This window comes from Electrona antarctica, assembly GCF_951216825.1.
Source record: "Electrona antarctica genome assembly, chromosome: 9".
Lineage (NCBI taxonomy): Eukaryota > Metazoa > Chordata > Actinopteri > Myctophiformes > Myctophidae > Electrona > Electrona antarctica.
The window spans coordinates 40,489,619-40,502,395 of record NC_136790.1 but is presented as its reverse complement, the minus strand read 5'-3'; the positions used below and the strand labels follow the sequence as shown (position 1 = coordinate 40,502,395).

Sequence of the window (12,777 nt, the reverse complement as noted above, 5' to 3'; positions counted from 1 at the left end):
ACTCTACACAACACACTTTCAATGGATCCAGAGTTTTATTTTTATTTTTATTTATTTTTTATTTGGTACTTTGATACTGGTACAGTAATATTTGGACAGGAAAAGGGGAGAGAGATGAGGGGGGAGACATGCGGCAAAGGCTCGGGACTCAAACCCACGACACGCCGTCAGGCTGTCGTGGGTTTGCCGCGGCCTAGAGTTATTATTTTGTCACTCATTTGAATACTTTGAATAGGTTAAATATTTATAAAACCCCAAAACAGATTTAACCACTTTCATGTTTTCTGTGACACTGGTGGTATGACAAAGTAGGACATTAATTAACAAAAAAAACATAATGTTTCTGCCCGACAGCAACGACGTGGATCTGTTTCCTGGAAACCCTATTAGTACCAATCGCAGGCATAATTATGCAAGGACTCCATTTAGGCTGAGATGAAAGATAGCATTTCTAGCATTGGCGTTTACCCAACTCTGTTACACCCATGCATAATTATTGATTGAATACATCGAGAAGCCCTTCCCCCAAGAACCTTCTTGTTGCGGTTTCCACCGCCACGTGGAAACCAGGACACACAAGGTTAGAGGAGTCACAAGGGATTTTGGCTGGACCTAAACTCAAAGCATGAGCATCCACAGAGACACTGGAACGAGGACAGAGAAGACTTGAGATCTAAAAGTGTCTAGAGGTACAGTAAACATATCTGATTACACTGCATGAAAATACTGGACAAATGGTCACTGTGCCACAAGTAAGATTTGACTTGGTCCATAGTGCATATACATGACCAAATATACAGTACCAAATATACAAACGTTCTCACGTACGTATGCATGCAAGCACGCATCATTTCTGTTTTCTTTTTTGTCTCCACCAGGCCGAAGGCATGGGGAGATTATGTTTGCACTCCAGCCGTGTGTCCATCTGTGGACAGCTAGGGCCCTATTTTCGCCAGTGCCTTACCCCTTATCCCTAAACTCCTTTTTGAATAGCCAATCTACAAGCTCACAACGTGTCGATGTAGATCGCCTAGTTGAACAATTTTCAAATATATTTCAAATAGTAAAATAGGCATGGAGGTTTAGGGATAAGGGGCAAGGGACTGCAAAACAGTGACAGTACACCTAGATTTTGTCCAAACATCACGCAAATTGGTACACAGTCTTTCCATAGCCATTAAACGAAACGGGTCTTTCACGCACGCACGCGCGCGCGCGCACGGACGCACACGCACACGCACACGCACACACGCACGCATCATAAATCATTAGATGTACAGACAGACAGTAAATTGTTTGTATTGCCTTTGAAAGAAGCATACAAAATCAAGCTTTGACATTGCATACTCTTTCTTTATTGCTCATCTCTGTTACTGTGATTTTATTATCAGTGCACAATGTGAATCTTGCTGTAAAACACATGGCTGCATTCATCTGTCTGTCTGTCTGTCTGTCTGTCTGTCTGTCTGTCTGTCTGTCTGTCTGTCTGTCTGTCTGTCTGTCTGTCTGCCTGCCTGCCTGCCTGCCTGCCTGCCTGCCTGCCTACCTCTGCTACAGACAGTTGGCTGGTTCTGGTTCAAGTCCCATGTCATCAAGGTACTGGAGGACCATCGGGGGAACGCGTCCCTCCCCCTGTTTCCTAAAAGTACCCGTGGGGGTTTATGTCTGAAAGAACCTGTGCAGCAAATCTTTTAGAGACTTTTTTTTAATCTTTTTTTTTTAATCGTCAAAAACCATGAAAAACGACATACTAGTATGTCATCGAAAACCATGAAAAATGACATACGACTATGGTATGTCGTTTTTCATGTTTTTTGTGATTTTCATCATTTTCTTTTACCGTCGCCCCACCAAAAGGGGTTCCCGTCCAGAATGGTTTAACCACTTAGGGCTCGATCGTGTGCCATTCTTTATCCGCAAGTAATAAACATTGTCAGTGAATTACGCATTTAGGAGCTTCCACTGTGCGTAGATGTTATCACACAACCCACTATTCATTTTGCCGACACCTATATTTGCGGGTGGAGGTGTGTCTGTAGGCGTGTCGATGCGCTTTCCCTATATTTGCTATCTTATGCACACAGGTTTAGGACAACGGAAAGTGCCTCTTCAAACCACCCGTAATGCGAATCCGTTTGATAAAAGAATGCGCTCCTCAGATGGTGCGACCTGAGTTGGAACTGCCTCATGCATGTTGCAAAACATTCACAGGTCTCGTTCTGTCTTAATTCTCCACAAATCTGTGATAGTAATTTCCCTCTAATCAGCAGAGTGTCAATTCCTTGTGCTCATTGTGTTTAATTGTCTAGTCAAAGAAGTTATTAGATTTGTACCAAGGCACACTGTGCACGATTCCCTCGTTCAGTTTCATGATCACCTCATCACCCCATTACGCAGCAAATAATGTAATGGATTTAAAATAATGTAAAATTCCCCATAATCAGTAACACGTAGCTGATACTTGTGTCAACCAAATGAAAGGCAATTAAACGCTAGATGGGTGTAATTTCCAATGTGATTTCGCCATAGTTCAGTAAGTCTGTTTAATTAATCCGATTTCTCGAATGATCGTTTTCGCTTGATACCGTTTTAGTTTACAGATTACACAGTACTTTGATTTGTTTTAAGACCAGATTTGAGCGAGCTGTGAGTCAATGAAATGACGTGTGAGCAGCACAACTTGGCTGCGGAATGGATGGCAGATAGTCAGATACTGGACACACAAAACAACCCTCTGTATCTAATATAAATAAGGCAGCACGCATTGCTCTTCCATAAGGCAAGACCCAGGGCATAATGCTTTATGGATAATAGATCTCTTAAAGGGAATGGCACCTGGCACACTGATTGGTTTAAGTTGCGTAACGCCCAAACCACACCTATGCATAATGTAATGGGTAGCGGAGGTGTTTTAAGGATTTAGGTGGTGGCACAAGATAGCATGTTTTACGGGGGAACGCCTCTTACACAATACTAAATCCCAAAATGAAGGAGATAGGGCTCCTGGCGCGAGATGGAGCCCCTAATCCCTAATAATAATAATAATAATAATAATAATAATAATAATAATAATAATAATAATAATAATAATAATAATAATAATAATAATAACAACAACAACATTAATGCCATGCCCAAAACAGGGATGTCAGAGTTAATGTGGTTAAATAAGAGAGTTGGTTACCCTGCCCAGCTCTTTGTCTTCCAGTGCCAGCACTCCTGTACTCTCTGTAAACAGCTTCACCTTGACACCAGGCAGAGGGTGTGTAGTGGTGAAGTCCCCTTGGGTTCCCCAACTGAAACACAACAAAAAGACACTCGGGAGGTTAGCTTCCATAATGCAGCCTTGCTGGGACAGCATCACTTCAGCTTGGAACATCTCCAGCAAGCACCGGACAGCATTAACTCCTGTGAGGTTGATAAAAGCACCGGACAGCATTAACTCCTGTGAGGTTGATAAAAGCACCGGACAGCATTAACTCCTGTGAGGTTGATAAAAGCACCGGACAGCATTAACTCCTGTGAGGTTGATAAAAGCACCGGACAGCATTAACTCCTGTGAGGTTGATAAAAGCACCGGACAGCATTAACTCCTGTGAGGTTGATAAAAGCACCGGACAGCATTAACTCCTGTGAGGTTGATAAAAGCACCGGACAGCATTAACTCCTGTGAGGTTGATAAAAGCACCGGACAGCATTAACTCCTGTGAGGTTGATAAAAGCACCGGACAGCATTAACTCCTGTGAGGTTGATAAAAGCTGGCTGAGATCCAACAGTCTTTCTCACTATATCGCCTTCCAAAGAAACAAGCGCTAACACGTCTCTGTTATTTTTGACGGGTGACAACGTGTAAATTAGAAGAGAGCGAATGCGCAGACATACAGTTGGGTGCCACCGATATTGTCCCTTATCATTTGACCCATTTAGGCCTGACCTCAAAATTTTAAAAAAATCCTTCTAAATCCTCCAGTTTTCTGAAATAAATATTTTCACGATTTTTCAAAAATAGCAGACCTACAAGCTTGTAGCGCGCCACTCGGTGGCGCGCTATGAGCTTGTAGATCTGCTATTTTGAAATAGCTAAATTATAACATAATGTTTAAAACACCAAAAGGGGTTCCCGCCCAAAATGGGTTAACTGTCCTTTTGCGCAGATCACGCAAACCTCAGCAAAAAGAAAAGGACAATATCGATGGCCTCCAACTGTAAGAACGAGATATGGTGCACATAGAATGAACATGTCATCTTCTCCTTCTGTTCCTGCTATTCTCCCCACTAGGGGATGCTCTGAGGAAGGCTTTAAAGGAAACACATCATTTCCCAAGTTCTAAGGTAATACGGCCTCACAATTATTACCTTTTCCTTTTTTCTGTATTGTTGTATAACCGCTGTAGCCTACCGTTGTAATGGAGCATGAACAGTATGAAAATTATCTATAATGGGGGAGGAGGGGGCACTTGACATTTTAGAATCAGAATATATATAGCCACTGTTTATATGAAGGCAGTGGCTCTCTGGTGGGCTGTGCTGGTTTCAGATGGAACCACTGTTATGGATTGAAGGTGACCTTGTGGATCAAATCATCGCCACGGTCTGCTAATGGATGGGGCAGTGCAGTTCACCTACAGCTCTGGTGCTGCTAACCTATTCAGAACATGCAGTTCTAATGTTCACACAAAACAGATCATCTGGCATTCTCTAATAATGTCCCACTGTCTATACTAAATAAATAAATACATAAATAATGTGATAAATGCTAACTTCACAAACTGCACTAATCAGTAAACATTTGTTTATGTGTAGGTATGTCGATATAGGGAGATAATGATGGTTGTAAATCACACCTTGTAATGTGATGTAATGGCAGTGCTAACTAACTATCCTGATAGTAAGAGAAATCTATGAAAATCTGGGAACTAAATCGTTACCAAGAAATTTCTTCACCAATGTGTTTCTAAAGGTGTCTAATAACATGTACTAAAAGTTTGAAATTCAACTCCTGTGGGAAATTGAGTTTATTAGCATAATATGTGACCATACCCATAACATCCTATATAAGGCAAAAAAAGTCCAAATTTCATCATTCTTTAAGTAACATGTGACATATGAAACTAGGGTGTTTGCATGATTCTGAATCCATTCCAAGCATTAGTTTTGCACAAAAACACTCCTTGGGAGGAAAACGGCCACACAAACGTGATGAGGTCAGCATATTTGGTCAAGTGGATATGGTCTAATTTAGCCCAAGGAGTGTTTTTTGTGCAAAACTAATGCTTGGAATGGATTCAGAATCATGAAATCACCCTAGTTTCATATGTCACATGCTACTTAAAGAATGATGAAATTTGGACTTTTTTGCCTTATATAGGATGTTATGGGTATGGTCACATATTATGCTAATAAACTCAATTTCCCACAGGAGTTGAATTTCAAACTTTTAGTACATGTTATTAGACACCTTTAGAAACACATTGGTGAACAAATTTCTTGGTAACGATTTAGTTCCCAGATAGGTCAAATACCTGATAAAATGCCCTTACTATGATACGTACATGCAACATTATACCAAAGCTGTTAGAATTAGAAAGAGTGACATCAGTCAGTGCAGTGCCTGGCTACAAATCCCCACAATTCCCATAGCCTACTAAACTACTGTCAGGAGTGGAATATCCACCCTAGTAATTAGTAAACTCTCCCAAGCTCCCTATAAACACACAAGGACACTTTATATCATTCATTTAATATACCAGTAAGTACATTGTACATGTAATGTTACATAACAGTAGAAAGGGTTCCAGAGCATTGCTAATAGAGCTATAGTTGTACATTTATGATGTAGTTTTTTTTTTAATACTGTTTTATTGGGCATTTTGTATTGTACAAATAACATCAGAATCTAATCAACAAATAAATAAGCAGTGTAAAACGAAAAAAATAACAGTGACAGATACATGAATGAATACAAATAAAAAAGGTATATAAATGCGGTAGACAAGGGGAAAAAAGGAGTTAAACAAACAGTATGATGTACATTAATAAGACAATGTTGTACCAAGTACAGTCAAAACTGTATCTAGACCGACAATCTCTTCCACTTGTGATGCAATGATTCTTCAATTCCATTGTGCTATACCTGCACAGCCGCCTTTTCATTCATTTCCATGTAATTATATACCGGTATATAAAAACTGATATTGTTGCCTAGACATGTCCAAAGATGGGCGGAAATAAATAAATAACTATTTTAATACTAATTACAAATACAAATCTACATATTCACCCTGTCCCCAAGACCCAATATCTCTCCTGAAATGTGAACGGAGAGACAAGCTTTATTTTCTGCCTGTTGCTCTTCAATGTGAAAAGGTTTGTTGGGTGTGTGTGTGTGTGTGTGTGTGTGTGTGCGTGCGTGCGTGCGTGCGTGCGTGCGTGCGTGCGTGCGTGCGTGCGTGCGTGCGTGCGTGCGTGCGTGCGTGCGTGCGTGCGTGCGAGAGAGAGAGAGAGAGAGAGAGAGAGAGAGAGATAGAGAGAGAGAGAGAGAGAGCGAGCGAGATAGAGAGAGAGATGGTAGCCATACATGCTTGTAATTCCCAGCAGTTCCAGTGGGGGTCTCTCTCCAGATCCTTTAATACTGTCTAACCGCTATTCTAGTCTTCCTGGCAGGCTGATCTCAGAGGTGGCGCTGAAGGAGCAGCAGCATCTGTCTTTCAGATAACACTACCTACTTTACGCCTTCATTTATGCTCCGTCGCACAACTGTGGCGAGCACCGAAAACAGCAGACAAGGCCACATGCATTGCACCCATGACGTGCTGTGAGCTTGTAGGTCGGCTATTTCCGACGTGTGACACCGCCGTGCGACAAAGTATGCATCTGGCTTAGACCCCTCCTACCCGACGACTCTCCATCAATCTCTCCCTCTATCTCTCTCTGTACTGTATGTATCTCTCCATCTCTCCTACTCTCCTTATAAGAGGGTACTTGAATTAGGTGCATAAGAGAAGGACGTTGGACCTTAAAATAATTGAGAAGAGACTTGAGAAGGAGAGTCACTATGGGGGTCCAGCCACCAGGTGGCGCTGACACACATAACATTACATACTCTCACGCACAATTCTATTGGACCGTCACTTTGTCGTTCAAGGTGAGGTCACTGACCCAGCCCCCCAGGTATATAACGGGGGTCCCACATTGCGTCATCCTTCCTACCAACCAGCTTTCTGCGTCTTGTTAAGCAGAAGGGTAGTGAGTAAGAGCTCCTCTCCAAGGAGAGTCACTATGGGGAGCATACAACTCCCATTTGACTACCGCCGGCTGACAGGACCTGATTCGAGATCCCCCTACTTAGGGGACGCACGCATGCAGCACGTACACAGCATGCACGCCACCCTGGACAGACGACAAGCATAAGAGCTAACCAGGCCATCGGCGTGGTAGCTAAGAAACCCTAACTAAGGAGCTGGCAGCTCTGGCTGCCTTATGTACTCCGGGAGGAGCTGATGGTCAAACCATCTCATCAGCCCAGGGTTAATGCTTAGTGTACTAGTGACAGGTATCAGTGACTGGTACTCAACGTGCGGTAACTCCCAGGACCGCATGGCCTAGGTCTGAAGTTGCTACATCGAGGTTATACGTGGCAAAGATCGACGGGGACGACCAGTTTGCCGCCGCACATCCTGGATAGTGACACCCTTCACAAGGGCCCAGGATGCAGACATAGCTCTGGTGGAGTGAGAATGTAGCCCTTCAGGGAGCCCCACTCCACTTTTGTCGTACGCACACTGTATAGCTTCCACAATCCATTGTGAAAGCCTCACCTTCGAATTGGATTTCCCTTTCCACCCCAGACTGAAGGGAGCAGTCCTGTCCTTGTACAGTCTCAAAGCCCTGACTGGGCAGAGACAGTTCAACCTCCTGTCCTCCACCGAGGAGAACGGAGGTGGGTGGAACGCTGCCAAATCCACCGGGGTACAACCGGAAGGAAAGGTCTTAGGCAGGAATGAGAGGTTCGGTCTAGGCATTACTCTAGTGGCTATATCTTGCGCCACCCCTTAACCCTTATCCCTAAACTAATTTGCCATTTTTTACTATTTAAAAAAACCTTTTAAAATAGTTCAAATAGCCGATCTACAAGCTCACAATGTCTCGATGTAGATCGGCTAGTTGAACAATCTTAAAATGTTTTTCAAAATAGCAAAAAAATCCAAATACATTTAGGGATAAGGGATAAGGGTGGCGCAAGATGGAGCCCTAGAGCCGTTACCACTAAACCTCATGCAGCTTGTGTTAACCGAGAGCGCATGTCACTAGTCGTCAGTGCGACTGGCAGAGCAGTCTTCAATGACAGGAACTTCAAGTCCACCGTCTCCAGTGGCTCAAAAGGATCATGTGAGAGTGCATCCAGCACGACGGCCAAATCCAAGGGCGGGACCAGTGACCTGGTGCACAATGCCTTTCATGAACTGGTGGATCAGTAAGTAGTAAGAGAAATCTATGAAAATCTGGGAACTAAATCGTTACCAAGAAATTTCTTCACCAATGTGTTTCTAAAGGTGTCTAATAACATGTACTAAAAGTTTGAAATTCAACTCCTGTGGGAAATTGAGTTTATTAGCATAATATGTGACCATACCCATAACATCCTATATAAGGCAAAAAAAGTCCAAATTTCATCATTCTTTAAGTAACATGTGACATATGAAACTAGGGTGTTTGCATGATTCTGAATCCATTCCAAGCATTAGTTTTGCACAAAAACACTCCTTGGGAGGAAAACGGCCACACAAACGTGATGAGGTCAGCATATTTGGTCAAGTGGATATGGTCTAATTTAGCCCAAGGAGTGTTTTTTGTGCAAAACTAATGCTTGGAATGGATTCAGAATCATGAAATCACCCTAGTTTCATATGTCACATGCTACTTAAAGAATGATGAAATTTGGACTTTTTTGCCTTATATAGGATGTTATGGGTATGGTCACATATTATGCTAATAAACTCAATTTCCCACAGGAGTTGAATTTCAAACTTTTAGTACATGTTATTAGACACCTTTAGAAACACATTGGTGAACAAATTTCTTGGTAACGATTTAGTTCCCAGATAGGTCAAATACCTGATAAAATGCCCTTACTAAAGGGTTCTCTCACATGGTAGCCTGAAATCACCGCCAAGTTGACCTTCACGAAGGACCCCTGTCTAGGAAGGTTAGAATATGCCTCACCGAAGCCTGAAATGGGAGGACCCGTTCAGGCCTGGTCAAGCACCATCGTTCAAACACGTGCCAAGCGTGTTATATCGCCGTCTGGTAGAGGTGGCCTTAGCGCCCAGAATTGTAGGGAGGCAACTGTAGGGACTTTCAGAAGACTGTAGTGAGTAATATCCTTCAGAATATAATAGACTGGAGGATTAGACAATGAAATGTTTTACAGTATCAGTTGAGTCAGAAATAATCTGGGGATAAAGATGTGTGAGTCTACGGATATGAATCATGATCGAAAACTATTATAATAAAACCTACACAGTGAATGTTCCGTTCCCCTGTTTCTACATACACTGTCACATTCTGAGTGTTATTTTAGCTCTGAGAGTGTTCAAATTGAACCAAATGGACCCTTTTATAACTCAGTGAACAAAAAGTAGTGTAACTGAGAGCGTATAAATGAAACCAAATGGACCTTTATGGGCAGCGGTGGGTCCTGAGTCCTGACTCCTGGCAAATCTCTCAGTTGCTGCAATGATGACTAACATGACCCATTCAATGGGTAAATTAAACTTGGTCAACTAGCTAACAATATTGTACAATAGGTTTATGTTTGTAACCAGCAAAATTAGTCCAGCATTGTTCCTTAGGCCAAGTGAAATTGGAAGACATGAAACAAGAAATTTGGAATTGGTTCTAAATGGGTTCTCTTTCCTGGTGAAATTGGTGGCCCATCTCAAAATATATTTTATGTTATTTATGTATGTTATGTTATGGAGAGACCCGGACATTAACCACTGTTACTGAACTAACACTCTAACAGCACCTTTAAATTAAACTGTCTAAATGCACGCACACACGCACGCACGCACGCACGCACGCAAGCACGCACGCACGCACACACACACACACACACACACACACACACACACACACACACACACTAAGATAGTCAGCTTACAACAGCTGTGAGTTCTTCCTGTCATATAGTACGGACAGTGACTTTTACCACTCAGGAATTCTTTTACAGATCAAGGACCCCTGTGGTAATTGCTGACCCCTGTGGTAACTTGTTGACTGAGAGGCAACAGAGCCTTAAGGGCCAACCAACACACACACACACACACACACACACACACACACACACACACACACACACACACACACACACACACACACACACACACACACACACACACACACACACACACACACACACACACACACACACACACACACACACACACACACACACAGGAACAAGGTCAAGGTGACACCCACATGTTAGAAATGTATAAGACTAGAATTTCGCGGGCCTTTGGCCCGCTCATCCTAGCGCCATGCGATACGCAAATGGGAAGAAGGCAATGGCAACCCATGATGTTTTCATTTATGCATTTGCTTGGAAAGCGCAAAGTTGCCAAGCTGGCTGAGTGACCTTGTTTGGTTTTGTGTATTTGCGTATGAAAGCGAGCATGGCAAGGCGCAGGAACAGTATACTGTACTGTACTGTGCTGTACTGTAAGTCTTTGTACTGTACTGTACTCATGTGTACTGTACTGTTCTCTGTACTGTTATTAGTGTTGTGTTCTTATTTTGTATTATTATTATTACATGGAGTAATATTCTGATGTACTGTACTGTACTCTGTACTGTTGATATTATAGTTGTTATTAGTGTTGTGTTCTTATTTTGTATTATTATTATTACATGGATTAATATTCTGATGTGAGCTTTCTTTCTGTACTGTACTCATTTCATTTCATGTGTACTGTACTGTTCTCTGTACTGTTTTGTGGCGTGTGTGTGTGTGTGTGTGCGTGCCATTTGAGCTGCATCGCGAGGCGATCCAAACCCCCCCCCGCACGCACACACACACACCACACACACACACGTGTCTGCAGTGATACTGCGTTGTACGTAGCTGTTTTGTGTTGCAGCGCGTTGTTGCAGCGCGCGCGTGTGCGTGTAGTGTTGGTGTTGTTGTTCTTATCCATATATGCGTCTCGGTTCGTCCCGTTTGTTCCACGCCAGGTGTCGACGCAATTTTCGTGTTTGCATTATTTTAACTGTGTATGTAATCGCGGCGCTCTCCATCCAAGTTAAAATCAGTGTGTGCGGTGTGTTGTTGTTGTTGTTCTTCTTCTTCTACTTCTACTTTTGTTTTCCGGCAAGCTGTACAGTGTGTGTGTGTGTGTGTGTGTGTGTGTGTGTGTGTGTGTGTGGCTGTGTGTGTGTGTGTGTGTGGCTGTGTGTGTGTGGCTGGCAAGCGTTCGTCTTGTTGTTATCCTAATGTGTGTGTGTGTAGTGTGTAACGTCCGGTGGTGCATCCGGATGTAAGATACGTATCATAAAAACTCGTGGGTCACGTGGTGGGCTTTGAGCAAATGGGAGAGGGAATATAGTGTTGCCAGGTCCGCGTATTGTAAGCGAGTGGTAGTGTGTGTAAGTAGCGTGTTGAATGGCATTTTTTCTGTGCTTGTTTTCATAGACGTGGCAACAAATTAGCAACAGTAGCCAATGGGAAAAAAGGATGCAGTGTTGCCAGGTCCGCGAGTTTTAAGCGTGTTGTAGCGTGTTGTAGTGTGTGTGAGTAGCGTGTTGTATGGCATTTTTTCTGGCCTTGTTTGCATAGACCTGGCAACAGTGTTCCGTGGCCCGTGTGTGAGTGTGCGTGCGGGGGTGTCGGTGCTTGTGGCGTTTTTGTGTTTATTATTGATATTGATATTATTTGTGAGTGTGGAAGGCTGCCGGCTTTAGTGGCAGTGCAATGACAATTGTTCCGGGGGTGGTGTTGAGTGTCAGTGTGCTGCGCGACATGAGGAGATAGCCGTGGATCGACGCGGAGGGTAAGTCTGTGACGTCACTGTCGTGTGAGTGTAGCGTGTTGCAGTGTGTCAGTGACGTGTCGCAGTGTGTGACTTTGGGTCCCTTTTCCTGGGTTGGGTACACCTTTTCAATTGTATAATAGATGGGACAGGGAATCAGTAAGAGAGAGAGTAAGTGAGAGACAGCAGAGAGATACAAGGGGGGAACCTAGGCGCTCTGCCTGGGACGAAGCCTGTAGGGCAGCTGTGGCTCAGGAGGTAGAGCAGGTCGTCCAATGATCCATGGGTCGGCGGTTCGAATCCCGGCTCCTCCTGTCTACATGTCGAAGTGTCCTTGGGCAAGACACTGAACCCCAAATTGCTCCCGATGTGCTGGTTGGTACCTTGCATGGCTTCCGCTGCAATCGGTGTATGAATGTGTGTGTGAATGGGTGAATGTAATGCACAATCTATGTAAAGCGTCTTGGATAAAGGCGCTATATAAATGCACCATTTACCATTTACCATTTACGAAGGCCTCAATATGCTGTAACCATGGAACGATGATATCTGTAACCTGTCTGTAAAACTGACCAATACATGGAAAGAAGGATATGTGCCTGCTTGGGTCTCCTATTCATTTCAACAGCAACTTCAACAAAGGAATTAGGTAATCTCCACAGAACCCTGTAGAAAAGTGACATCAGTGCCTATACCAGCCAGTAGTTGCCTACCTCCCTTTGTTCAAACCAAGCACGATTACTTTAA

General features: G+C 43.3%; 1 protein-coding gene across 4 annotated transcripts in view; it reads right to left on the bottom strand.

Annotated features, from left to right (window-relative positions):
* cadpsb (Ca2+-dependent activator protein for secretion b) overlaps positions 1-12,777 on the bottom strand; it is a gene marked incomplete at its 5' end in the record, with an annotated part of 108,424 nt that overhangs the window by 42,559 nt on the left and 53,088 nt on the right. For all 4 annotated transcript variants that reach the window (XM_079509182.1, XM_079509183.1, XM_079509184.1 and 1 more), the window contains one exon: positions 3,185-3,296. In XM_079509182.1, the coding sequence (XP_079365308.1) occupies positions 3,185-3,296 (112 nt within the window). The remainder of the gene's footprint in view (positions 1-3,184; positions 3,297-12,777) is intronic.